This window comes from Trachypithecus francoisi, unplaced genomic scaffold, assembly GCF_009764315.1.
Source record: "Trachypithecus francoisi isolate TF-2019V2 unplaced genomic scaffold, Tfra_2.0 Lachesis_group20, whole genome shotgun sequence".
Taxonomy (NCBI): domain Eukaryota; kingdom Metazoa; phylum Chordata; class Mammalia; order Primates; family Cercopithecidae; genus Trachypithecus; species Trachypithecus francoisi.
The window spans coordinates 45240278-45266134 of NW_022681466.1; the positions used below are offsets into that span (position 1 = coordinate 45240278).

At 39.9% G+C, this 25857-nt stretch overlaps 2 protein-coding genes across 12 annotated transcripts in view; both read left to right on the forward strand.

Annotated features, from left to right (window-relative positions):
• Nucleotides 1–25857, forward strand: part of CDC27 (cell division cycle 27) — a 506999-nt gene that overhangs the window by 177359 nt on the left and 303783 nt on the right. The window lies entirely within an intron of this gene.
• Nucleotides 1–25857, forward strand: part of NSF (N-ethylmaleimide sensitive factor, vesicle fusing ATPase) — a 145021-nt gene that overhangs the window by 111232 nt on the left and 7932 nt on the right. For 3 of the 4 annotated variants that reach the window (XM_033184116.1, XM_033184114.1, XM_033184113.1), the window contains exons 16-18: nucleotides 1118–1184; nucleotides 3435–3514; nucleotides 25587–25721. In XM_033184116.1, coding sequence (XP_033040007.1) covers nucleotides 1118–1184; nucleotides 3435–3514; nucleotides 25587–25721 — 282 coding nt within the window. Of the gene's footprint in view, nucleotides 1–1117; nucleotides 1185–3434; nucleotides 3515–7368; nucleotides 8975–25586; nucleotides 25722–25857 lie in introns of those variants that run through there. The other variant, XM_033184115.1, reaches the window with a different exon arrangement.

A 25857-nucleotide genomic window follows, 5' to 3' on the forward strand; every position in this document is an offset into this window, starting at 1 on the left:
CTGAAGAAATTGTCCGTATTTATGCCAGGAAAGATGTAAGGAAGGAACTGAATCAAGATGGTCACAGTGAGACTCTATTATGGTAACATTTCTTAATTGTTAGGAATACTTTAAAAACCAAGTATACACAGGTTGTTTTTAAACCTAACATGAAAAATAGTTCATATCATGAGTTTGATTTTATTTCTGTTCCTAATTATAAATCTTCAATGGTTAAAAGATACCCAGAAAGGAATATATGCCATTCCAAGCAAGATGTTGGTGTGGCTGGGGATAGGGTTTACTATCTTGGTGTACTGAGGTTGGTTATCAACCAGAGAGACTGGGCTGGGATGCAGAAACTAATTCTTACTCATGACACCAATGAGATTTCCTGAGCCCCACCTATAGTTTCTGGAATAGGACCTTCATTTCCAAAAAGGCTAGTTTCAAGGCCTTGAGTACTTCTACTCAACTTGCAGTTAAGCTAATTCTTCTATCTGATTTGAAATTACTACATCCTTGCCAGGCTAAAACAGTTCCTTCACTGCTTAATTTCATTCTCATTTCCTTGTCCATCTTAAGACAGTGCATTCATGTCTTTTGTCTGGTTTTATACGTACATCTATCTGATCCTTCATACTCAACCTTTAATTCTTTTGTAAGCTCTTTTACCATTACAGTCTGATTTGAGTTGACAGAATTCTGATCTTTTGGTGTTATTTCTGCTTAACAGAGCCACAATTCCTACAGACAGTAAAATGACATCCAGTTTTATTTTACACCTCTCTTACGGCTCCATCTAGCTCTTGAGTCCTGCAGGACACTAAAGTCCTGCTCCTGACATAGATACCAGAGACCAGTGTGATAGAAGTGATGGGACGTGTCAGTTGATTAATGATCAGCTAGTCCCCAGCATGCCCAGGTGTGACACACACAGCTGTTAGTGCTGAAGACAGCCTTAGCCTGCTCTCTGTTCAGCTGTGATCCAGTTGTGTCAATTCTAATTTATTATAGTCCAAAGTGGTGTTGTTTTCCTGTGCTTTGTTTAGTATTGCTCAAGAAGTAACTAAACTTCCTGGAAATTGTCATAACTATGGAGGACAGTGAGATAATAAATGACTTTGTTTTCTTTCAGATCTTTGATGATGCATACAAATCCCAGCTCAGTTGTGTGGTTGTGGATGACATTGAGAGATTGCTTGGTGAGTCCTAACTTCTGCTGTTGTATTATCTTTGCCACATTACAGCTAATATCTCAAAAGTTACAAGAGAAAATTAACAGGTATTTATAAACTGTAGAGCAATAGAAATACCTTTCTTTGTCTTATAAGGAAATATAACGTTATCTCTTAAATAGCTGACATCAGTGATAGTATTCGTTTTAATACGCCCTGTGACTGTAACAGCATTATAAACTGCTTTCTTGTAAGGGCCCACGTCTTATTTTGTATCTTCCAGTGTGCACTTGCCATAATAGTAAATGATGAATAATTTTCATTGATGGATATATCTGTTATTTAGGACCTCTGTGCTGCCTATAGCTCAGAAATCCACTTGTGAACTTTGACAGAACTAATGAAAGAAGGGTTTAGGATCACAGTGAAATCCGCAAATTCACTAAAACACTAAGGGCAGAAGTTGTAAGCTCTCTGCACCTCAGTTTCTGCTCTTACAAAACAGACTATAATCCCTCTCTTGCTTATCCCACAGAGTAATTGTGAAGACAAAAATGGGATAATAAATCTTGAAAAAATTTTGTAAGTTAAAAGTGCTCTATAGTAATTTTTAAAATATGTATTAAATATCTCCTATGTTGAAGTGCACTCCTACAGGATACAAACATGAAAAAGACTTGGTCCTGGCACTTAACTCATAAGAAATAAACGGCAAGGAAGTGCCAGAAAGTTGTTGCTAATTTAATTTCACTGCAAAATTAAATCAGTCTGACATAAATTCATTACAACAATGGCTCAGAAAGGGGTAATAAACTCTGTTGAAATAGAAACCCACCTGGTGACTTAATAACATCTGAAAATACTACCCAGTGTCCGAATAATCCCTTCTTCCTTAAGCTGTCCATAATGCTGTAGTCATGATTTCAAGCTAACTGTTCTTACTGCATTTTTCCCATCATTTTCAGACTTGCTTTTGGTCCTCTGTTATTTATTTTTTTAAGTTTTGGCAGTGTTTGTTATAAAGCAAAGCTGGTGTATCTGTGAGGTCTCCATAAATTGATAGTGGATTTTGGGTCTGCTATGTTTGATACATCTCAGCCCAGTTTATGGGATGATTTCTTTAAAAGCTTTTAGGCACAAACGCATAGCTCTGTGTAAATTCCTTTGTCTTAACACAATTGAGGTGTGTGGTCATAGCAACACTACCATGTTGGGAATGTGTGCCCTCTGAGTACATTTCACTGGTGTGAATGGTTATCATCTATCTGTACATGCTTGCTCATTTATTCAACAAGCACTTGCTGAGCCCTTCCTCCTCTGGTAGAAGTGTTAGAGTCTCAGAAAAAGAAGATGCTGCATGTCTTTATAACATATGTTGGCAAATGTTAATGCAAAGTAGAATGTGCCATGTATTTTGGATATTCTGGTTTTTATTTATTTATTTTTGTTTTCCCTCACACTGTTCTCATCTGGTGGATAGTCTGAAAATGGAGGGATCAGTTTTGACCTCAGGGGGCCTGCGAGTAGCTCTAAGCACAGGGCAGGGGTGCATATGCAGTATGCAGAGAAAACTAAGCAGGTGGCATTTACGCTGAATATTGAATTATTGGTAAATGTTTAACAGGTAGGATGTTCTCTTAGAGAGTTATCTGTTCCTTACCATCTGAGGGCCAATCTTAGTGGTTCTGCCATTGTTTCAGTTTTATTGAAATTCCTTATTTTCCCCTTTGTCCATTTTCTAACATCATGTTTCAGTATCAGTGTACTGAACTGCCATGGTTTGCAGTAACTTCTTAGAAATGCTTGGTAAATACACCTGAGATTTTTTTTCCTCTAAAATAATCCCAGAAAAAAACGTCTACATGAACTCAAAGTGAATATTTAGAAGCTTTTTCAAAAAATTTATAGAGCCGAGTACAGTGGGATTATGGTAACCTATAATCCCAGCTAACTGGGAGGCTGAGGCAGGAAGGTTGCTTGAGCCCAGGAGTTCAAGATAAGCCTGGGCAACATAGCAAGACCCTGTCTCAAAAAAAAAAATTACAGATAAGTGTTCTTATATTTTAAGCATTTAGGTTATTAGAGATTTTTTTCTCATTATAAATAGTTGTATGACTGTTGTTTAAGACTGTTTACTCTTTAAAATATTTTTTCTTTTTCTATACATATACTGCTTATGTAGGGACTGTGTTTACTTTTGATTCAAAAAAGAAACTGAATGTTTGGAATATGTACATGTGGATCAAATCCCTAAACATAATAATATTTCTTTTCCAGATTATGTCCCTATTGGCCCTCGATTTTCAAATCTTGTATTACAGGCTCTTCTCGTTTTACTGAAAAAGGCACCGCCTCAGGTAAAATAATACTATTGATATGGAATGTTTTAACAAAGGGTTTTTCAGTAAATTGTATATAATGATGCAGTCTCTAAATAAGCAGGTTATCATAAACATAAAATTCTGTTGTTGAAAGGATTTTGAAAGGTCATCTGGTCTTGACTTCTGCTTAAGGTAAATTATTTTCTCAACATAATTTTTCCATTCCTTTTCTGAAGAAATCAAAAGCCCACAGTTTCTGTGTGGGATACAACAATTCGCATTGTATTTTGTTGTTTTGTAAGTTTTCCACCATATTATATATCCCTACCACCTCCAACTCCCAAGGGAGATTATGATATTAATAGAGAAGGCATTGAATATGTTCCCATTTGTTTCATTTATAATTTCATGGGTTTTCCTAAAAATTTGTTTATGGGGATATTTAAGTTTATTTTCTTTGGGCAGTTAAAAAAAAAACTATTTTTAACAGATGATCTGGAGTTATTTTTCTTGGGTCATGTGGCACTTTTGAGGAGTGAATTTATAGCCAGGATCTTGGTTCCTGTGGTTGCATTTTTACTGATGTGGCTATTAGAGACTTGTGATTTTGGTAGGTTAACAAATTTAAAACCAACCTATGAAGGTTGGCTAAATATGATAATTATGTAGAGGCTGCCAGAGCATGTTTGGCTGTGTCACAAGACATGAGTTCTCTTGATTGATTCTGCATGCTGTAACCTTGAAAAATGCCAATCAAAGGCAGGTACAAAGCAGTTAAACACTGACTTGAAAAGCATCTTAATGTCTATATGAGAATCTCATATTTAAAGTCAGAAATAGAAACTAATCTGTAAGGAAAACATTTACTCTTAAACTGGTGAATCTAATTTTTAATTTAACAGTTACATACGTGCGTGTATTTTGCACTTAAAAGTAAAGGACTTGTCTTGGTTTTCCTAGAGTTTTTTTTAACTTCTAAAATAGTGAGAAGAAACATAACCTATAACAGTCTTGAAAATTTACAACATATATGTATTGTGGAAGGATTTTAAAATCAGCTTTGCATAAACCATCATTCCTAATAATTGGAGTCTTAGCTTATACTAAGGGTGAAGTTAGAGAAATGAGTGTATTTTCTCTTTCTCTGATTCCTGCAGTATTTTCATAAATAAGTAAACGTATATATCTAAAGTTGCTGAAACAGAAATAATTACCCCCAGTATCTACATATATCATGATTCCTCCAGTATTTTCATAAATAAGTAAAACGTATATATCTAAAGTTGCTGAAATAGAAATAATTACCCCCCCAGTGTCTACATATATCATGCACACACAAAAAAACTTTATCATATCAGCATATTAATTTTAAAACCTATTAGAATGTGGGACTTTTTCTAGGCATTTAAATTTATTTCTTAAAATATTTCTTTTTTTTTAGCTGAAAATAATTTATGCTAAAAGTCACTTGGGAGAAGAAAGAATAACTTCAATGCTGTCTTATACTTTTTGTCCTTTACATTGTTAAATACTATACACATTGATTTAAACAGAGGTACACCCCCTTGGCTAAGAAGCATTTGTGATCCAAAGTAGATACTAACAGAAATAAACAGAAACTATTAATGAATGACCTGCCACACCAAGATTTAAGAATAATTTTTTCTATGTTGTAAAACTTATTGTAAGATTTTTGAGAGAAGGAACATTATCTTATGCTTTTAAATCTCACAGCCTATGGCATAGAGGTTTATACATATGTGATTAACCAATACCTTATCAACAAAAAAATTTTTTTAGTGTCTTTTCATTTTAGTGGGCTTAAGTGTTTTCATATTGCTGGAGTTTATATTTAGACAGGGCATGATAAGAGTGAAAACATTCAAAAATAAGTAAAGTTCAAATGGCCAATAAGTATAAGAAGAGATACTCAACATCATTAGTCATCAGAGAAATGCCAGAACCAATAGTGAGATACCACTCACTGCATACCTGCTAGAATGGCTATCATCAAAAAGTCAGATAATGACAAGTGCTGGTGAAGATGTGGAGAAATTGGAACCTGTATGCACTGCTGGTGAGAATGTTCCTCAAGAGGTTAAGCATAGAGTTACCATATAACCCAGCTATTCCACTGAGTATACACCTACAAGCAATGAAAACGTATGTCCACATGAAAGCTTGTATGTCAGTATTCATAGCAGCATTATTCATAACTAAATGTTTATCTTATAAAATCTGGTATATCCATATAATGGAATATTACTTAGCAATAAAAAAGGTAGTACCATACATGCTACAACATGAATGAACTTTGAAAACATGCTAAGCAAAAGGAGCCAGTCAAAAAGACCACATATTGGATGATTCCAGTTATGTGAAATGTCCAGGATTGGCAGATCTATCAAGACAGAAAGTATGTTTGGGATGGCCTAGGCCTGGGAGGGGAGAATGAGAAGAATGAGAGGTCACTGCTAATGGGAATGGAGTTTCTTTTTGGAGTGACAGAAATGCTGGAAAATTGATTTTGGTGGTGGTGTGTATATCTGTGAATATACTAAAACACTGAATTGTACACTTTAAATGGGTAAACTATGTGCTCTGTGAACCATATATCAAGCGGTTATATCTTTTAGAAGTGGTTTAGAAGCTACTTAAATGATGAAAGGAGACATAGAGTTAGAAGTGAGGGGTGAGCATCCAAGGTACATGGCCCAGCTTGGGAGAAAGAGGAATTGGATCATTTAAAAAGAACATGGAATGAATGTATCTGAGGACTGAAGAGGAAGAATATAGAAATATGTAAGAAGTAAGAGATGTGGTTGCCTTAGTGATTGGAAATGGCAGGGGTTCTCTCTGAAGGGAACACCATCTGGTCATTAATCAGAATTTGGTGACTCTGACCTGGACTGCCAGATTACCTGCAGAATACATGAATCAGTGGCAGGATAAATTAATATTTGTAGTATTTCTAGTTGGCATATATTTAACAAAATAAAAATGTGCTTTGTCATACCACCTTGCTTTTTAAAATGTTTATATTCTCTCAAGAAAATAAGAAGAAATTTTCAGGCTGATCCAAGTGTCAAGAATATTAGTCATTGTAAAGTGGAAGGATTCCCTTTATCAAACTATTAGCATATAGGTTTTTCAGATGTTTTAGTTAAATATTAAAGGTATATTCAGCTAAATATTGTAGAAATGCTTAGAGTGGTAGAAAAATATTTATTACTGGTAAGAAAACAGAAGTTGTGAGCATTTTTCTTTAAAAGGAGGAACTAACACACAATACAGTAATCATATCAGTCACTGAATCCTCAATTTTGCATTTGTTGAATTTCCAGCTTTCACACAGAAAAATTGTGTGTGCATGTGTGCACACACTCAAATAAAAGAATCCCTTCAGGGGCACTATGTTGTTATGTATCCAGATATTCTCTTTTCGCCTTCTTCCCCTCCCCCACCACCCCTTCCTTCTTGTAAATTGGCTTATTAAAACTGGTTCCCAAGCCCTCCTTTTTTCCCTTTGTGATTGCCTTGGTCTTGGATTTTCAGTGTAGAACTAAAAATTCAAGTCAGATTTCAGTTACTAGGATAATTTTGTTTGAATTTTAAATTTTTCTAAGTATATGCGTAGATTTTTAATGAACCTGGTATTTAGTGGATTTGCTTTAAATTTAGCTGCAGAGTTAATTTCATGATTGATTTATTAGCCCTTTGAAAGTATAAAAAGTGGTATCTGTAGTTCATGAAGACTGAAAAACATCATCACATTTTGTTTAGCATCTTTTTAAAACCAATTAAAAGCTTTTCTAAAATGGATTGAACAGGAGAAAATAAAACATGTTCCCTAGGTCTTTATTTCAATCAAGTTTCCCTGTATTCTGCAGGAGAAGAGATCGAGAGGGGATAGAAAAATTGAAAAGGGCTGTCCCAGCAGGGAGCCAAGCCGGAGAAAAGGGCTTCTCTGAGAACTCAGCAGCAGCAGCTAAGAAAGCTCCCAGCCTGCTTCATCTACATGCAGAGTCACACAAGGCATGGGGGTGCTCACCGTCACACAGAGGTTTCACATGTGCTTCCCTGCTGATTCCTGTGAAAAGCTAACAATTGGCTTGGAGGGTAAAAGACCACTGCAGTTCACCCCCTGAGCTGGACGTACAATTTGTCCAGTGTTAGGAAATGTCCGGCTTAGCAGTGAGAGGCTTGAAGACACCCCTCCTTCCAGTGAGATTCCTAACGCCGTCTCTTTTACTTGATGATACTGGGGCTCTTTTCAAGTTTTGCAGATTTATGGAAGTTGAGGGGAATATGCTTTTCAAGATCAGGAGGATGAAAGCCTTGGTCTTAATGTCAAGGAGGAAGCAGTAGTGAGTGGTAAGGCCAGGTAACTTCCTGCAGCCTGCAGCACCAGTGGCTTGATTATTTTCCTCATAGATCTCTTCTGCTACCTTTTTTTTCTTTTTGGGAGACAAAGTGTCTGAAAAGGAGCTCCTTGGGCTGTAAAATGACATGATTTCCCAGTTTCCTCAACAAGTGTGAGAGTAGTTAAGCCCATTAACCTCACTGTTTAATGCTGAGTTTGACACTTTTGTGCATCAAACTGGAAAACCTCATCTGTATGTAACAGGGTAACCTTGTAATTTATGGAGGAACAATCCTTCCTCAGTTCAGTGCTTCCCAACCTGTTTAGATCATGGTGCATACGAAATGATAACATCTGATGATACACTTGGGTAAGTGGATGAGGCCACTCACAACTGGCCAAGGGTCTAGCCCTCCCAACAGCTGGCAGGAGTTGATATCTTAGTCCTCGTATAACTCATTTGAAGCTCAACAATTGGAAAACTCTTTGGAAATGTTAAACTTTTACAAAAAAAGAATTAACCACTCTAACTTCATAGCAGTATTACCGAAGTAGAACTCAGACCTAACAGTTATTAGTGTTTTGTCTAAATTTTATGATGTTGTTGAGAATAGTAACTTCCTCGCTCCTCTGACACCTAGGAATATTACCTAGTAAGAGAAATACAGCTTAAAGCTTGGAGGACCTAAGGTATGAACCAACAAGAAACTGTCAGCATTCTCGGGATGGGGACTTGGGCAGACACACTTGTTTCTGCATGAGTTTTGTTTTTAACATCAGCAGTCTCTAGACAACATTGCTTTTCATGTAGTCCTTACATGACATCTTAGCAGTCTTACTTCAGGTATGGTTGTTAGGACGTCTTGGTATCTTGATAATATTAAGCAGCTCTTCAGGCTTTGGGTTGCTTTAATGAAATAAGCAGAAAATGGAAGAGACTCCACATCGTGCAGGCCTAAACATGAGTATCTCTCCATCTATTTGTTCGAAATTAACTCTGGCTAATGACTATGATATGACTCAGTAAGATATATAACCACTTTAGGAAAGAGGCTTAGTCATTTTGCCAGACACATTAATTTTAATCCACTGATGTGGTGACTTTTGCATTGGGCTTCATTTCTTTTATTTAAAAAAAAAAAAAAAAGAGAAAACTATGACGATTGACAGCTTAGTGGCCTGCTTATTAAGTCACTGATATTAGATGGCTACTATATTTGTAATATTCTCTTTAGGTATACTTTGCTTAGTATAGTAGATTTTCTTGGAAAGTCCTATATAAATTGAACATGTGTATGTGTATATATACATATCTCTGAGGACAAAAGGAAATCTCCAAAGATGTGTGTTCTTGTTTTCTGGACAGAAAGATAATGTATAGTGAATGTATAGTGATCAACTAAGATGATGCCTAGTGAAGCCCTTTGTAAACCTGTGGACTACACAGATATATGGTATTAAAGAAAATATATATACATAGAGAGAGTATATATATATGTAGATTAATTTCAGATGTTTCAAAAACAATGAAATAGGCCAAACATTGTGGCTCATGCCTGTAATCCTAACACTTTGGGAGGCCAAGACAGGAAGATTGCTTAAGGCCAGGAGTTCAAGACCAGCCTAGGCAACATAGTGAGACCCAGTCCTTACAAAAGAAAAAAAAAAAGTTAGTCGAATGTGGTGGTGAGCATCTGTAGACCCAGCTATTCAGGAGGCTGAGGCAGGAGGATCACTTGAGCCCATGAGTTCAAGACTGCAGTAAGCTGATTCCCACCACCACACTCTAGCCTGGGTGATAGAGCAAGACACTGTCTCTAAAAACCAAACAACAACAAAAAACAGTGAAATAAATTCTTTTATAAAACATTGCTACAGATATCTGCTGAACAAAATCAAATTTTCAAAATAGGGTTTTGTTTTGGTTTTGGTAGAGCACATCTATAGCAGATATTGATACCAGAATAAATTATATATGCCATTTTCTGATAACTCAAAATTAAATATTTAAATTTTAATCATCAGAAAAATGCTAATAGTGTTGAGACAAAATATTTTTTCATTGCTAGAATGTATTCTTCCAGCTCCATTGCCTTAAATAAGTTACCATGGCATTCCATTAGCTTTGAAAGGTGTGGATTATAGCATTGTAGTATTCCATGGGTGCTATGACTGTAGTTAAGAGCACCCTTTCTGTAGAACTTACTCTTTGTATTGAACTTGAGGTTTAAAAAAAAAAATAAAACCTGAGCCTTAGCTCATATATCATCTGGCTTTATAGCCTTGAACATCCCTTAATTTCTTGGTGTCTATTTCTTCATCTGTAAAATAGAGATAATTCCTCCTGTTTTACCTACTCTGTTGAGGGTCGACTAAGATAACGTACAGTGAAGCCCTTTGTAAACTAGTGTACTACGTGAGCTGTCCAGGCACAGTGGCTTATGCCTGTAATCCCAGAACTTTGGGAGGCTGAGACGGGTGGATCATTTGAGGTCAGGAGTTCGAAACCAGCCTGGCCAACATAGTGAAACCCCATCTCTACTAAAAATACAAAAATTAGCTGGGTGTGGTGGTGTGCACCTGTAATCCCAGCTACTCGGGAAGCTAAGGCAGGAGAATTGCTTGAACCCAGGAGACAGAGTTTGCAGTGAGCTGAGATTGTACCACTGCACTCTAGCCTGAGTGGATGGAGTGAGACTCTATCTCAAAAAAAAAAAAAAAAAAAAAAAGAATTGCCTTTGGATAGTCCACAGAACCTTTTCAGTTTGTAAGATAGGAAAACTGAAGAACGTATAGTAACTGCTATATAGAGGAAGTTACTATAGGAAATGAGTTCAGAGCTCCCACTTTGGAATGCCCGAACCCAGCTTCCCTCATTTGCAGTACTAGGAAAAGAAACCTGCTTCCCCACCTCTTGTTCACTGAAATTTAGAAACTTCCTACAATCTAAGACAAATACTCTGGTCTGGGGATTAGGGATTCCTGTTGTAAAAAGAAGTAGGAAGTGGAGACAGGAATTGCCAAGATCATTAGGCCACCACCATGTTACACTTGTCCTCAGCCTCCAGGGACTGGCCCACCTGCTTCCTTTCCCTGCCACCACCTGTTGCTTGTGGCCACAGTTCCCCTTTTCTCTTAACTCATGGTGCAACAAAGTGGTACTTCACCGTTTCTTTCCTACCTGTCTGTCCCAGAAACAAGAATGCAGATCTTTGGAGATTTCCTGTGTCCTTGGGGCTCTCACAATGGCCAGAAGCCCTGGCCCTCACCCTGTTGATCTTGGATGGTAGGATTATAGGTGATTTCTTTTTTATTTTGCTTTATTGTTTCCTGTGCTTTACAGATTTTCTATAAGAAGCATATATTACTTTGACAATCAGGAAAAAAATTAAAAAATATGTATACAATTATTTTTAACTTAGCAGTATAACTGTCAAAATTCCTTAATTCCATTTCTTTGGTACTAATTTGCTGTTAACCACTAGAGTTAAATGAGACTACCTTTATATCTAAGCTCATCTATGTATAATATATTTTTAACCTTGTTCTTTTTATGACTTAAGATTTAATTGACTATATGAAATATGCTGTGGGTTTTGGAGTAAAAGTGTGCAAGTGCCTCCTAACTCTCACAGTTGCCCTAGGAAGCCCACCTGGCACTAGGCTCAGTGCCATGCTCCCCATCTAAACTTACGATGGTTGAATGCCAATGTGACTAAAGTTGACCAAGATAAATGGTGACATTGTCTTGGGCTTCATTGAAAGGAGATCGGAAGTTTCTTTTTCACCAAAAATATGTCTTTTGACATAAAAGTTTAAAACATTTCTTTAAGGAACATCTGCTTTTATTAGGATGTACATTTAAGAAATCCTTCTCAAGGCCGGGCGCGGTGGCTCAAGCCTGCAATCCCAGCACTTTGGGAGGCCGAGACGGGTGGATCACGAGGTCAGGAGATCGAGACCATCCTGGCTAACACGGTGAAACCCCGTCTCTACTAAAAAATAAAAAAAATTAGCCGGGCGAGGTGGCGGGCACCTGTAGTCCCAGCTACTCGGGAGGCTGAGGCAGGAGAATGGTGTGAACCCGGGAGGCGGAGCTTGCAGTGAGCTGAGATCCAGCCACAGCACTCCAGCCTGGGCGGCAGAGCGAGACTCCGTCTCAAAAAAAAAAGAAATCCTTCTCAGTATAGAGATAAAAAGATGAATAAGACATTGTACCTGCCCTTAGACAGCTCATAGTCCAAGAACACTGTTCAATTGTGAAGTTTATGCACAAGGTGGGCACAGGTCAAGTAGCAAATGAAGGTTAACATCCAGCCCACATGCTGCCCCCAAGGAGTCCATCCTGGTTTGGGACTGAATCTGCCCTGAGTAAGGTTACCAGATTTAGCAGATAGGAATATAGGATACTCAGTTAAATTTAAATTTCAGAAAAAATCACATAATTTTTTAGCATCAGCATATCCCATATTTTGGTCAGACTTATACTGAGGGCTTTCTCTAGCAAACCTAGTCCTGAACAAGAGGGAAGGGGGATGCCTTTAGCTCATACAAGGTGCTGGGGCTTGGGGAAGGAAGCAAGGGTGGCCACACTCACCCAGATGATTGCTTTTTTCTAATTTATTCACCTAGGGGTGTGTGTGTATGTGTGTGTGTTTGTGTTTCTGACCCATGCAGAAGCTAACTGGTGTCCCTGTCACAATCCAGTGTGGGAGAAAGATGTGAAAACATGATGCATGTAGTTAGGTTTTATATGTTACGTGGTTCCAGTGGAACATAAAGGAAAGTGTGGTCCATTTTATCTGAGAAGATGTGCAAATCATTCACAAATAGTAGTTCTTGATCCTGGTCTTGAAAGATGAGTAAAAGGGAGATTTAGTCAGGGCCATTGTGCCATGCTAAGGAATTCGAGTGCTGCAGCAAGGAGAGAGAAGGTGAAGGATTTACCTATGCCAAAATTAGCGTATTATTATTGTTATTATTATTATTAGAGACAGGATCTTGCTTTGTTGCCCAGGGTGGAGTGCAGTGACTCAGTCTCAATCACTACAGCCTTTACCTCCTGGGCTCAATTGATCCTCCCGCCTCAGCCCCTGGTGTAGCTGGGACAACAGGTGCACCACCACCCCAGCTAATCTTTGTATTTTTTGTATAGACGGGGTTTTGCCATGTTGCCCAGGCTGGTCTCAAACTCCTAGGCTCAAGCAGTCCACCCACCTCAGCTTCCCAGAGTGCTGGAATTACAGGTGTGAGCCACCACACCCAGCCTAAATTTTTTTAATTAATGTACAAAATGATACTTGAGAATTTGAGGATATGTTCTGTGTACTTATCTTAGGCTTCATGTGGCGTAGTTTCACTGGAGGGAAGAATAGGAATTCATAAGAAATTATAGGCTTCATTTTTTCTAAATGACTGAAGCTTAACCTCTTTAAATATCAATTGTTATACTTTAGCCTTTTTTAAGAGGAAAAAAATTGCTATGTACATTCTTAGTGTCTGAAGCAAAGTATAATAAACGCTATGTTAATGAATAAGGACCATCATAACAAACCATAATTGGTGGGTCAGTATTTTCATGAGTGGGACTCAGCAGGAACTGTTGGAATATACAGGACTCTGTCCTGGTGCCTGTTAGGTAGCTATAGTGTGCCCTGTTTGTTGAGTTTTGTGTACGTTTTCTTTTTTTAGTGGTTTTGCTATCAGCTGTTACTTGCAGGATCCAAGTGAATTGTGTCAGCTGGCCTGCCTCTGATGACTCCTTTTTCCAGTTTGCTGCTTTCATCTGCTATAAATTAAGGCAGGCAACCACCAGGATTCATGAGCTGTTCATACAGTAAGAGAACTAGGCTGTGGTCGGGCACAGTGGCTCATGCCTATGATCCCAGCACTTCGGGAGGCCAAGGCAGGAGGATCGCTTGAGTCCAGGACTTCTAGACCAGCCTGGGCAATATGGCGAAACCCCGTCTCTACTAAAAATACAAAAAAGACCGGGGCATGGTGGCTCACGCCTGTAATCCCAGCACTTTGGGGGGGCCAAGATGGGTAGATCATTCAAGGTCAGGAGTTCGAGACCAGTTGGCCAATATGGTGAAACCCCGCCTCTACTAAAAATACAAAAATTAGCCAGGCATGGTGACAGGCATCTGTAGTCCCAGCTACTCAGGAGGCTGAGGCAGGAGAATCTCTTGAACCTGGAGTTGGAGGTTGCAGTGAGCCGTGATCGCGCCACTGCACTCCAGCCTAGGCGATAGAGCGAGACTCTGTCTCAAAAAAAAAAAAAAAAATTAGCTAGGCGTGATGGTGCACACCTGTAATCCCCAACTGCTTGGGAGACTGAAGTGAGAGAATCACCTGAGTCCAGGAGGTTGAGGCTGCAGTGAGTGGAGATCGTGCCACTGCACTCCAGCCTGGCAAACAGAGTGAGACTTTGTCTCGAAAAAACACAAAAACATAAAACTGGGCTGCAGTGATAGCTGGAGAGGCCTTCCAAAGAGCAAGGCCCCATTTTGACTCCTGTGGGTGCCTTCCTCTACTGAAAAAAAAAAAAATGACATTTTCCATCTCTTGGTACAAAGCTGAAAATATTACTCTTATTAATATTGTCTTCCACCAAAAAGTTCTTTTTTTCTGATTTTTTTTTTCCTGGAGTGCAGTGGTGCGATCTCAGCTCACTGCAACCCCTGCCTCCCGGGTTCAAGCAATTATTGTGCCTCAGCCTCCCAAATAGCTGGGACTACAGGCACGCACCACCACACCCAGATAATTTTTTGTATTTTTAGTAGAGATGAAGTCACCATATTGGCCAGACTGGTCTCAAACTCCTGGCCTCAAGTGATCCGCCCTCCTTGGCCTCCCAAAGTGCTGGGATTACAGGCCTGGTCTGATTTTAAAAGAAATTAGAATAATACTTTCATGGGTTCCTCAAAGTTTCATAGGCCCTTGGCACTGTGCCTAGTGGGTAAGTTGTCCTTGCCTATGAGTTTTAAAGTTACTTGAACCTCACATTGTTTTTTCAGTCCTAGGAGTGAGAGGATTTTTCTTATTTCTGGTTCTTGGCTGTGCTCTGGATAGTTGAAATTGTTTAGCAGATTGGCCTCCAGATAAGTAAGGCATTATTATTGGACATAGTGAATTCATGTTCTGGAAAGTTGGGGCCTAAAGGAGCAAAGTGGGCTCTGTAGAGTTAAATGAGGGCAGAGTAAGGTGAGAAGGCAAATTTTGAAACATTGTGAACATGAGATAATTGCAAATTGGCAGAAAACTGGGAAAAGCATTTTAATAAACAGAAATGCTATGGATAAAAATCACAGAGGTAGAAATTAAGTTAGAAAAGAGAATATTGACCTAATTTAGAACACAGGGGTCAATTTAGGGTATATCAAGCTAAAAGCTCAGACAGGTAGGGAAAATCTGTGGATACAAAAGTGGGGAGTTTGGATTTGCTGATTTTTTTTTTTTTGAGACGGAGTCTCGCTCTGTCACCCAGGCTGGAGTGCAGTGGCGCAGTCTCGGTTTACTGCAAGCTCTGCCTCCCAGGTTCACGCCATTCTCCTGCCTCAGCCTCCCGAGTAGCTGGGATTACAGGCACCCACCACCATGCCCGGCTAATTTTTTTTGTATTTTTTTAGTAGAGACAGGGTTTCACTGTGTTAGCCAGGATGGTCTCGATCTCCTGACCTCATGATCCGCCTGCCTTGGCCTCCCAAAGTGCTGGGATTACAGGTGTGAGCCATCACCCCTGGCCAGAACCCTTCCTTTAAGGTGTTAAGAATACTGTGGCATGGTCGGTGCAACTTTATCTTTTTTTTTTTTTCTTTTGACACCAAGTTTTGCTCTTGTTGCCTGGGCTGGAGTACAATGGCATGATCTCGGCTCACTGCAACCTCTGCCTCCCGGACTCAAGTGATTCTCCTGCCTCAGCCCCACAAGTAGCTGGGATTACAGGCATGCACCACCACGCCTAGCTAATTTTTGTATTTTTAGTAGAGATGGGGTTTTACCAGGCTGGTCTTGAACTCCTGACCATAGGTGATCTGCCCACCTCAGTATCTTCTTAATTTATTTAACCTTTTCTCCTAAGAGCACAGAGGTCATTATTTCTAGGTAATAAATCTCCTTAACTCAAATTAAGAGATCAACCATTGCTGATATGGGGCTTGGAGGGGCAAGGGCAAGAGTGGACCCCAAATCTAGTTTAAAATTACACAAATAAAAACAGTAGACAGCAAAGCATAGTGAAAATAGCAATGAGGCCTGAACTCTAGTTTCAGCTCCCTCACTGGACATGAGAGCCTCAGACAGATCACTTTATCTCTCACCCCAGGTTTCTCATCTGCAAAATGAGACAGAGAATGAGGGGGTTTGGAGGAATGAGGTAGTCTTTAAGAGCTGCTCCCAATGTAAAATCTGATGATTCAGTGTCTTTTTCATAAATTTGAATTAAATATTCTTTAATATCATAAAGTCTGCTTTTGCCTATAGTGTTTTAAATTATTAAGGGTTGAGTTTCTCGTTTCATATTCAATCTGTATCATGAATTCCCCCTCTTGTTGTCTTCTGTCCTGCTTGGAGCACCATGAGGATGGTTACAAAGAAGTAGACTAAGAATTTGCTTCAGGGTAAAATCTAATGGAGAGTTTAAGTATAGTCTGCCTAGTTGTGGCATGATTTATTTGAAACATCCTTCCTTTGGTATTCAGCTTAAACATTTCACTGCAAAAAAAAAAAAGTTACAGACATTTGAACAAGAGAAATCAGAAATGCATGCAAAGAGGCCCCATTCCTCTCCCTTCACTGTCCCTGATTGCTTTTAATGGTAGTCGAACTTTTCCCTTGGTTTGGGGAAACCAAGAGTTGTAGGAGATGTTAATAGTACTTGGTTTTTGTTGTTGTTGTTACTATTTTGAGATAGAGTTTTGCTCTTGTTGCCCAGGCTGGAGTGCAGTGGTGCCATCTTGGCTCACTGCAACCTCCGCCTCCCAGGTTCAAGCGATTCTTCTGCCTCAGCCTCCTGAGTAGCTGGGATTACAGGCATGTGCCACCACGCCTGGCTAAGTTTTGTATTTTTAGTAGAGACAGGGTTTCACCATGTTGGTCAGACTGTTCTCGAACTCCTGACCTCGTGATCCACCCGCCTTGGCCTCCCAAAGTGTTGAGATTACAGGCATGAACCACTGCACTGGCCAGTAGTACTTGTTATCTCACTAGTTGAGGTTAATGGCAGCTAATGAATCTTATCTTTCCTCTGCTAGAGAAGTCTGTATTATCCAGTCAATAGCTAATCAATTGATTAAAAGAGATAAGCCAACCTTTGGCACAAAGCATACATGCCATTCATTCTGGATTATTTTCTTTAAAATTTGTTGCTATCAACACTTGGGGCTCAGAGGTATGGACTCTGAAATGATAGTTATTTTCCTTTTGTATACTTAATATAATGTGCCTTTCTCTAGGAGCAAAAAGTAATAATGAAGGAGTGATCTGCTACCCTTGAAACCTATACTGGGATTATCATTCATTCAATGCGTGTTTAACTTTGCACTTTGTACAAGGCACTATGCTAGCGCTGGAAACATCAGTAAAGCCAAACCGACTTAAGTCCTGTCCTAATGAAGGAGAACTAGCAAGAAATACAGTAAATATAGTAAATGAATAAAGTATATAGTATGTAAAAGGTGATCCAAACTGGAGGAGGGAAAGGGCAGGATAAGGGTTGGGGAGTTGTAGTTTTAAATGGAGGTACATGGGGATCGAGTTGGCCTGTGGAAAAGCTGACATTCAAGCAGGTCCTTGACATGGAGGGAAAGGCCTGTGTGGCTACGGAAGGGAAGTGCATTCCAGGCAGAGGAATCCTCTCTGTGTGCCAGGTACGCCATGCTGAGTACTGCAGGGGCACAGATGGATGATACGTGGTTTCTACCACTGGGGGTTGACAGTCTAGAAACAAAATTCGGGCTTGAAGATAAATGCAGAAAAGCCTTATGGCAAGGGAGAATTTTTCTAAGGTTTTCTGTTGAATAATACAAGCTAAGAAAATATGAAAAATTATTCCCATTTCAAGAATGAAGCCAGGTTAAGTGATAGACCAAAAGACCTCTACCAGGAAAGCTTCTCACTCTTGGCTCTGAGCTGTCTTCCTCCTCAGAAGTTGCTGCCTCTCCCTGAGGCCGCACGCTGCCATGAGTCCTTCTGATTCTCCGTGAGTCACCCCACTGCCATGACTCCTTCGGAGGGGGTGTCTGACCTTTTGCTTCAGGCCTCTTCTGGGCCTCACAGTAACCCTTGTGAAGCTGAAGATGGGAGCTCTCATCTTCCCTAACCCAGAGCCAACCTTGGCCTCTCTGAGTCATTTGCTGCCAGTGCCCTGTGTTCGTTGTTTGAAAGAGAGGGATTTTCAGGCATCCCGCCCCTCACCCACCTGACCTAACCATGCGGATTCCTGACACCACAGACAGAGGACTGTTCTTCAGGTTCCTCTGAAGACCACCTATTCAGATGCTTGCTTCTTTTCCTTCTGGCCTGTGATGACAGAGACCCCGCCCCAGCAATTTCCACCTCACACTCCATTCTCATAAGTAGGTAGAATTTTCTCATCCCATATTTATGGTTGAGGAGGAGACAGATGCTGAGAAGTTAAAATCTACCCCAAATCACACAGCTGTGAGTGATGGGGCCTGTACTTCTGTTGCACCAAGCTACTGTCCATCAGGGACTTGCCTCACCTTTGCTTTCTGCCAGCCCTGGGCTTGCCTTAAAAAGGACATCATATGCATAAGACACTGGTTAAAAGGTACAGCATGGTCCCTGGAGATGCTCACTCTTACAACTGGCCTTTCCTTGGGGCAGCAGCTCCTCACAGGCCCCTAAGAGGTAGACCTCCTGCCTGTGGCTGCCAGGACCCTCCTCTCCATCACAGGTCTTCCTCCTCAAGAACCTTTCTGGTTTCCTGTTGCTTTTTATATTAAATATTTCCCTTAGGTTAGCATCCTGAGTGTCCCTTTTACTGGTTGTCCACTCCCCGTGTCTGCAAACAACTTCGTTTTCAGCCTTGGTGCTCTGGCTCAGCTGCTTCTACCGTGCACATAGGATTTAGGTGCATTCAGGACCTGTCCCTTCTTTTCAAGGGCCTTGCCAGTGCCTCCTTGTTGTCATTATCTTTGCACAGATAACCTTCCTAGATAACCCCACCCCAGGAAAGTGTCCCCATACGCCGGGTTCCCTCCGCCATGATTAGTTTGTATTTGTGACTGTGTTACTTGGTTGTATTGCCTGAATATTTATTTGGTTTTCCGAGCTAAATTGTAATTTATTTGAAGGCACAAACCAAGTCTCATAATTCTATTAAGTACCTAGAAGGAGTAAATTATTGTTAATGCTCCAATTGGCTAATGTCTATTTCATCTTTTACTTATCAGATTTACAAATGCTTAATATTCTGAAATATTTCACTCTCATTTACAAAAACATCAGATTCTAATAAGCAGAAGATAAAGTTCAATGCCCCCAGCACATAGCAGTTTTGAGTTGCACTTTTAAACTCACTTCTTAATCCATTTCAGGGTTTTCAATTGTTCACAGTTAATTTTTCTTACCAAGAGTGTATTACACTTGCTCAGCATTGAATGATATGGAAAGAACGGCCTTTCTTTCCTGCATAACTGACTTTACTTTTGTTCATAGGTTGAAATCAGCCCTTCCATTTCACTGCAGTATTATGTTAGTGGCATTTTTATTTAGGAAAAAAAAAAAGCTTTCTTCCACATGAACTTTTGTTACAAATCAGTTTATTGGGGCCAATCAATGGGCAAGACCTATGAAAGGGTGTGGATTATCTGGTTGGTCCTTTGTGTGGCAAAAGGCTTAGATGCTGCTTAGTACTCTCTCATTCTTCATCATGTAAAGAAGTGTTTTTTTGAAGGATCAACACCTGACTGAGCCCTGCCTTTTTCATGGAAATGTTTTCACCTGAGTTGCTGCTTATGGTACTAAGAATTAGTTAACTAATACTTATTTAACCTCGGAACAATGTTTATCATAATCCGATTGGCAGATAGTCATTTTACTTAGGCTCTTTCTTTGTAGCATCAGGACTAGCAAATCTCAGCAAAGAGTATGCTGGGAGCAATTTCTTTTTTCCCAAATAGGTTATCACTCTGCTTTTTTTGCTTTCCGTCAAGGGGCATGTCTGGGCACTGTGGACATTAAGGCTGGTGGCCACACATTAGCAAGGTGGAGGTCCCCTCTTGGGATGAGCACCACTTTTATTTTTAAAGCTGCATCCCCATTTCATGCTGCTGGCAGCATTTCTCTTCAGATGAATCCCTTGCAATTTATCACATGAATACATTCGGAGCTGTTTTTCATGATAAAGCTTCCTTACGAGCATTACCACTAATTAATACACAAAATGGACCGGCACAACTTAATAATTTGGTAATGTTTTTCAAGGTTTTCTTAAAGATGACGCTTTACAAGTCAAGACCCGAACTTGCCTGGGTTGTGACCTCTTTGCAGTGTTTGGAGTCTTGTTAAACAAGAAGAAAAGCAAAACATAAATTAGCATCTCCGTTATAAGTTGCTGTACATTTCCCAATCTTTCAACACTTTGAAGAGCATAGTCACTGTTAATGTAAGAACATCTCATGAGGAAACTGGCAGTGATTTTAAAAGTCTGGCTTTCTGGAATGAGTAAGAAGCTTCTTCCTCAGTGCCACTCTTCTAGGGCCAGCATTGTCCTTTGTGAGAGAGGAGCAAGATGAGGAAGTTTGCATTATGGACTACGGGACATTAAAAAGCTAAGGAGAAAGAGAAGTAACAGTTACCTTTAATCATACTGAGGTATCGGCATGTGTGGCCTTTGGCATCTGTTAGTCTTTAGGACTGTGTTCCCAAGTTTGCAATTGGAATTTAGTGTTAAAAAAATAAGTATAAAAGCGCCACTTTTTGTTATAGTAAAAACGTATGTCTTTACTCGATTGCAATTACTGCAACACCCCAGCTTTTGTTGTTATTTTGCCCTTGGACTTACGTATTTCTGTTCCTCTGTCTTAGAATGTCCTTCCCCTTCATCTTCCTAATCAACCTACTCATTCCTTAAGACTCAACTCATGTATCATCTCCTCCAGAAAAAGCTTTCTCTGCCACGCGTTTCTTCCCTCTACCTGACATCCTTGTGCATAATACCTCCACCTTTCCATATTGTATTATAATTATCTCTTTTGTATCTGTCTTTCTGTGAAAGGTCTGTTGCATATTCATCTAGGAACTTGGTAAATGTCTGATAATAAGCATTTGATTTTTGCCTACTTGGTTCCTCAAATAATAATAATGATTACCCTTTAATCTGAATACTCACAGGTGTACTTCTATCTCATATTCTTTGCACAGTCATCTGTTAAGCTAATGGCTAATTGTACCAGAGGGTCTCAGCTTTGTTCCTTTGATCTGCATTGGCTTGTGGTGGTACATTGCCCATTCTTGGCACAGCAGGTGGATAAAAACAATGAGTAACATTGAGAAAGGCTGACGTGTCTTATTGACAGTAGTGGTATAATGTTTACCAAACCCAAATTGAAATTGTTTTGGTTTCTTAAAATCTTTTCCCGATAGCACATTTATTTTAATGTTCTGAATTTCTAAGATCTGTGTATAAGTTCAATGATTAGTCTTTACTGAAGACTTATCTATGGACTGAGTGTATATTATAAATCTAGTGACATAAGTTTAAAACTCATTCCTCTTCCATTTTCCAAGTAAACTTTTTTAGTAATGTGTTTTTCTTTGTAAAGAGAGGCAGTATATGATTTGGGTCTGGATCCGGTTTCCAGTCTTGGCTCCGTCATGTATTGGTTATTTGACCTTGAACACAAATGACTTACATCTGTGAGACTCAATAGCTTTGTCAGTAAAATGGGGATAGTACTAGTACTGCATTTTCGTGAGTATAATGAACATTAATTGAGAGACTGATCTGGAGAGATGCCATACTGCAAAAGAGGATTAAGCGGAGTTCTCCCTATTAAATGGCGAGATACCCAGAAACATTACCCTGTTGACTCCAGTATGCTGGCAACGAGGCTTTATACTCTTTGGGAAGGAGACTGGAAGATTCTTCTCTGGGAAGAATGTACACATACTGACCTTTGAGGGATCCCAAGTAGTCAGCCAAGTCTTACCTAATCATCCTATAGTGAAGCTCCTGGACACAGAATTTCCAGTCATAGTTTAGCTCTTTTTTTTTTTTTTTTTTTTTTGAGACGGAGTCTCACTCTGTCACCCAAGCCGGAGTGCAGTGGCACGATCTCGGCTCACTGGGTTCACGCCGTTCTGCTGCCTCAGCCTCTCGAGTAGCTGGGACTATAGGCGCCTGCCACCATGCCTGGCTAATTTTTTTTGTATTTTTAGTAGAGACGGGGTTTCACCCTGTTAGCCAGGATGGTCTCCATCTCCTGACCTTGTGATCTGCCCGCCTCGGCCTCCCAAAGTGCTGGGATTACAGGTGTGAGCCACCGCGCCCGGCCCATAGTTTAGCTCTTAAATATGAATAGCTATCCGGCAATCACTAGACACTTTGAGGAAAGCCTCCTGTACACAAATTGGAAAAAGGGGCAAGTCATAGGAAACAGACAAAACAAAGAACAGAAGAAAACATCATTTTTGCATTCTATAATATTCACAGGTTTGTTTTTTGAGATGGAGTCTCACTTTGTCACCCAGGCAGGAGTGCAGTGGTGCCATCTTGGCTCACTCCAGCCTCAGCCTCCTGGGCTCAAGCAATCTTCTCACCTCAGGCTCCCAACTAGCTGGGACTACAGGCATTTGCCACCACACCTGGCTAATTTTGGTATTTTTGTCAAGACAAGGTTTCACCATGTTACCCATACAAGTCTCAAATTCCTGGGCTCAAGCGATCTGTCCATCTGGACCTCCCAAAGTGCTAGGATTACAGGTGTGAGCCACTGGCCTCAGAGATCTAAAACAAGATATTGTATTTTAATTGCACAGGATGCAATTTAAAAAGAAAACATTCAGAAAACAAGAAGAGCTCTTAGAACTGAAAAATAAGTTAGTTTAAAGGTTGGAAGACAAAGTTGATACTAACCTGAAAAGTATTAGAAAGAGAAAGAAATTAAAACTAAGAGTAAAAAAATAAGAAAATTAGAAGATTAGTCCTAGAGGATCAATATCCAACTAAGAGGTTCCCAGTGGGTGATACAGAGAAAATGAATGGGAGGAAGTCTCCAGGAGACATATTTCCTAGAATTAAATGATTGGAATTTCCAGTTTAGAAAGAAGGTATCTAGTGCCAACAAAATGAGTATAGAAAGAACCACCTTAGGATATGTAGTTTTCAAATTGCAGAACATAGGGATGAAGAAAAGATTCTGAAAATTTTGTATTAAAAAGGTTAGAAACAAAAGATCAAAGATCAGATAGCATTTGTCTTTTAGCCTTCAGTGCCTTCAAAATTGCAAGAAAAAATTATTTCTAACCTTTTTATTTATTTATTTTTTGAGATAGTTTCGTTCTTGTTGCCCAGGCTGGAGTGCAATGGTGTGATCTCGGCTCACTGCAACCTCTGATTCTTGAGTTCAAGCATTCTCCTACCTCAGCCTCCCAAGTAGCTGGGATTACAGGACAGCTAATTTTGTATTTTTAGTAGAGATGGGGTTTCACCATGTTGGTCAGGCTGGTCTCAAACTCCTGACCTCAGGTGATCACCTGCCGCGGCCTCCCACAGCATTGGAATCACAGGCATGAGCCAGCGCACCCAGCTTCTAACCTTATTTTTTACAACTAGACAAACTATTAAGACAAAGGATACAATATTAAGGCTAGAATAAAGGTATTTCCAGACATGCAAGGTCTTTAAAATTTTACCGGCTGGGCGCAGTGGCTCAAGCCTGTAATCCCAGCACTTTGGAAGGCCGAGACGGGCGGATCACGAGGTCAGGAGATCGAAACCATCCTGGCTAACCCAGTGAAATCCCGTCTGTACTAAAAAATACAAAAAACTAGCCGGGCGAGGTGGCGGGCGCCTGTAGTCCCAGCTACTCGGGAGGCTGAGGCAGGAGAATGGCATAAACCCGGGAGGCGGAGCTTGCAGTGAGCTGAGATCCGGCCACTGCACTCCAGCCTGGGCGACAGAGTGAGACTCCGTCTCAAAAAAAAATAAAAAATTTACCTCCCTCTCACTCTTTCTCAGGAAGCTTTTGGGTATATGCAGCACAGACAAGGGGATAGATGAGGAAAAGGAAGGCTAGGATACAGGGAATCTAACAGAGGAGAGAGGAACTCCTGCTCCAGAACTTCAGCGGTGCCCCAGGCCTAGAGAGTCACCACTTCAGATTGAACTGTGAACACAGAGGACTCCTGGAGGGGAATTTCTTCAAGAACACAACTTTAAACTATGTAATGTGTTTGAATATACTGAAAGGAGACTTGTGATTATGTTTAGAGACAAACTTGTGGTAAGCACCTGGTAAACTAAGCGAAGGGGAAAAAGGCAATTAACTCCAGTAAAACAAAATGTCGTCCAAGAAAGGAAAATTTAATAGTACTCTGCGTGGCCTAACTGTAAACCACATTTGTATAAACATAATAAATACTGAATATAGATTTAACTAAAGACTGAAATAACTATATTGGAAGGACGTAAAAAGGGGCATGTGGTTGGGGAGGGGGGTAGTGCAAAATTAATAACAAATCCTCATCTTCTATGGTAGGAATTTAAAGCTGAAACAGGCCGGGCACGGTGGCTCACGCCTGTAATCCCAGCACTTTGGGAGGCCAAGGTGGGCAGATCATGAGGTCAGGAGATGGAGACCATCCTGGCTAACATGGTGAAACCCCATCTCTATTAAAAAAAAATACAAAAAATTAGCTGGGCGTGGTGGCGGGCGCCTGTGGTCCCAGCTACTCGGGAGGCTGAGGCGGGAGAATGGCATGAACCCGGGAGGCGGAGCTTGCAGTGAGCCAAGATCGCACCACTGCACTCCAGCCTGGGCAGCAGAGCGAGACTCCTTCTCAAAAAAAAAAAAAACATAAAGCTGAAAACAGAAATCTAAAACTAGTAATGTAACCTTATTATTTAAAGATAAGGAAGTAAATATAAGAAGAAAAGCTAAGAGAATTGAAAATGGTTGCCTTTGAAGAAAGGGAACTGAGAATGGTAGCATAAGCCTGGCATAGTTTTTAAACTTTTTTTTTTTTTTTAGTATTTCAGGGTTAAAAGTAAAAATGAAAAATACTAAATGTGACAGTTATGGAAAGCACTTTAGCCCATGCCTTTTACAGTTCAGTGTTGCATAAATGTAAACTATTATTACCCTGCTCCTTCTGAAAAGTGTACTAAAGCCTTGTAAAGCCAGCGCCACATACTTTTTATTCATTTCATCTTTTTTCCCCATTTCCCACCATACATGTGCCATGTTGGCTCTAAGGAAGGAATTACATACATACATGTCAGTATCTTTCCATTTGGTTTGTGTATCTTCCTGATTTACTAATCCCTTGTTTTATTGATGTGAATGAGAAGGAGCTGTTCACATGTTGCCACTTTCTGAATCATGTTGGTACCTTTTTTCAGGATTTTCAGGAAAATCCTGAATTGTTTTCTTCTCTTTTGCCAGTCATTTGTATTTGCAAGATTCAATAAATGGCTTTTGCAAATTGTGTTCAAGCTTACTCTAGTTTCCTAATTAGTCTTATGTACATTTTAACACATTTTCTCCCTATGATCAGGGCCGCAAGCTTCTTATCATTGGGACCACTAGCCGCAAAGATGTCCTTCAGGAGATGGAAATGCTTAATGCTTTCAGCACCACCATCCACGTGCCCAACATTGCCACAGGAGAGCAGCTGTTGGAAGCTTTAGAGGTGAAAATGAGTCAATGGATTGCACACTGTTTATAAGAAAGGAATTGAGGCTGAAATAAGTGGTACCACATTATACCTGGTGTTTCGTTTTTATGCTAATCCAGAACATGGGGCCCGGGGATATTACAGGTTGTGT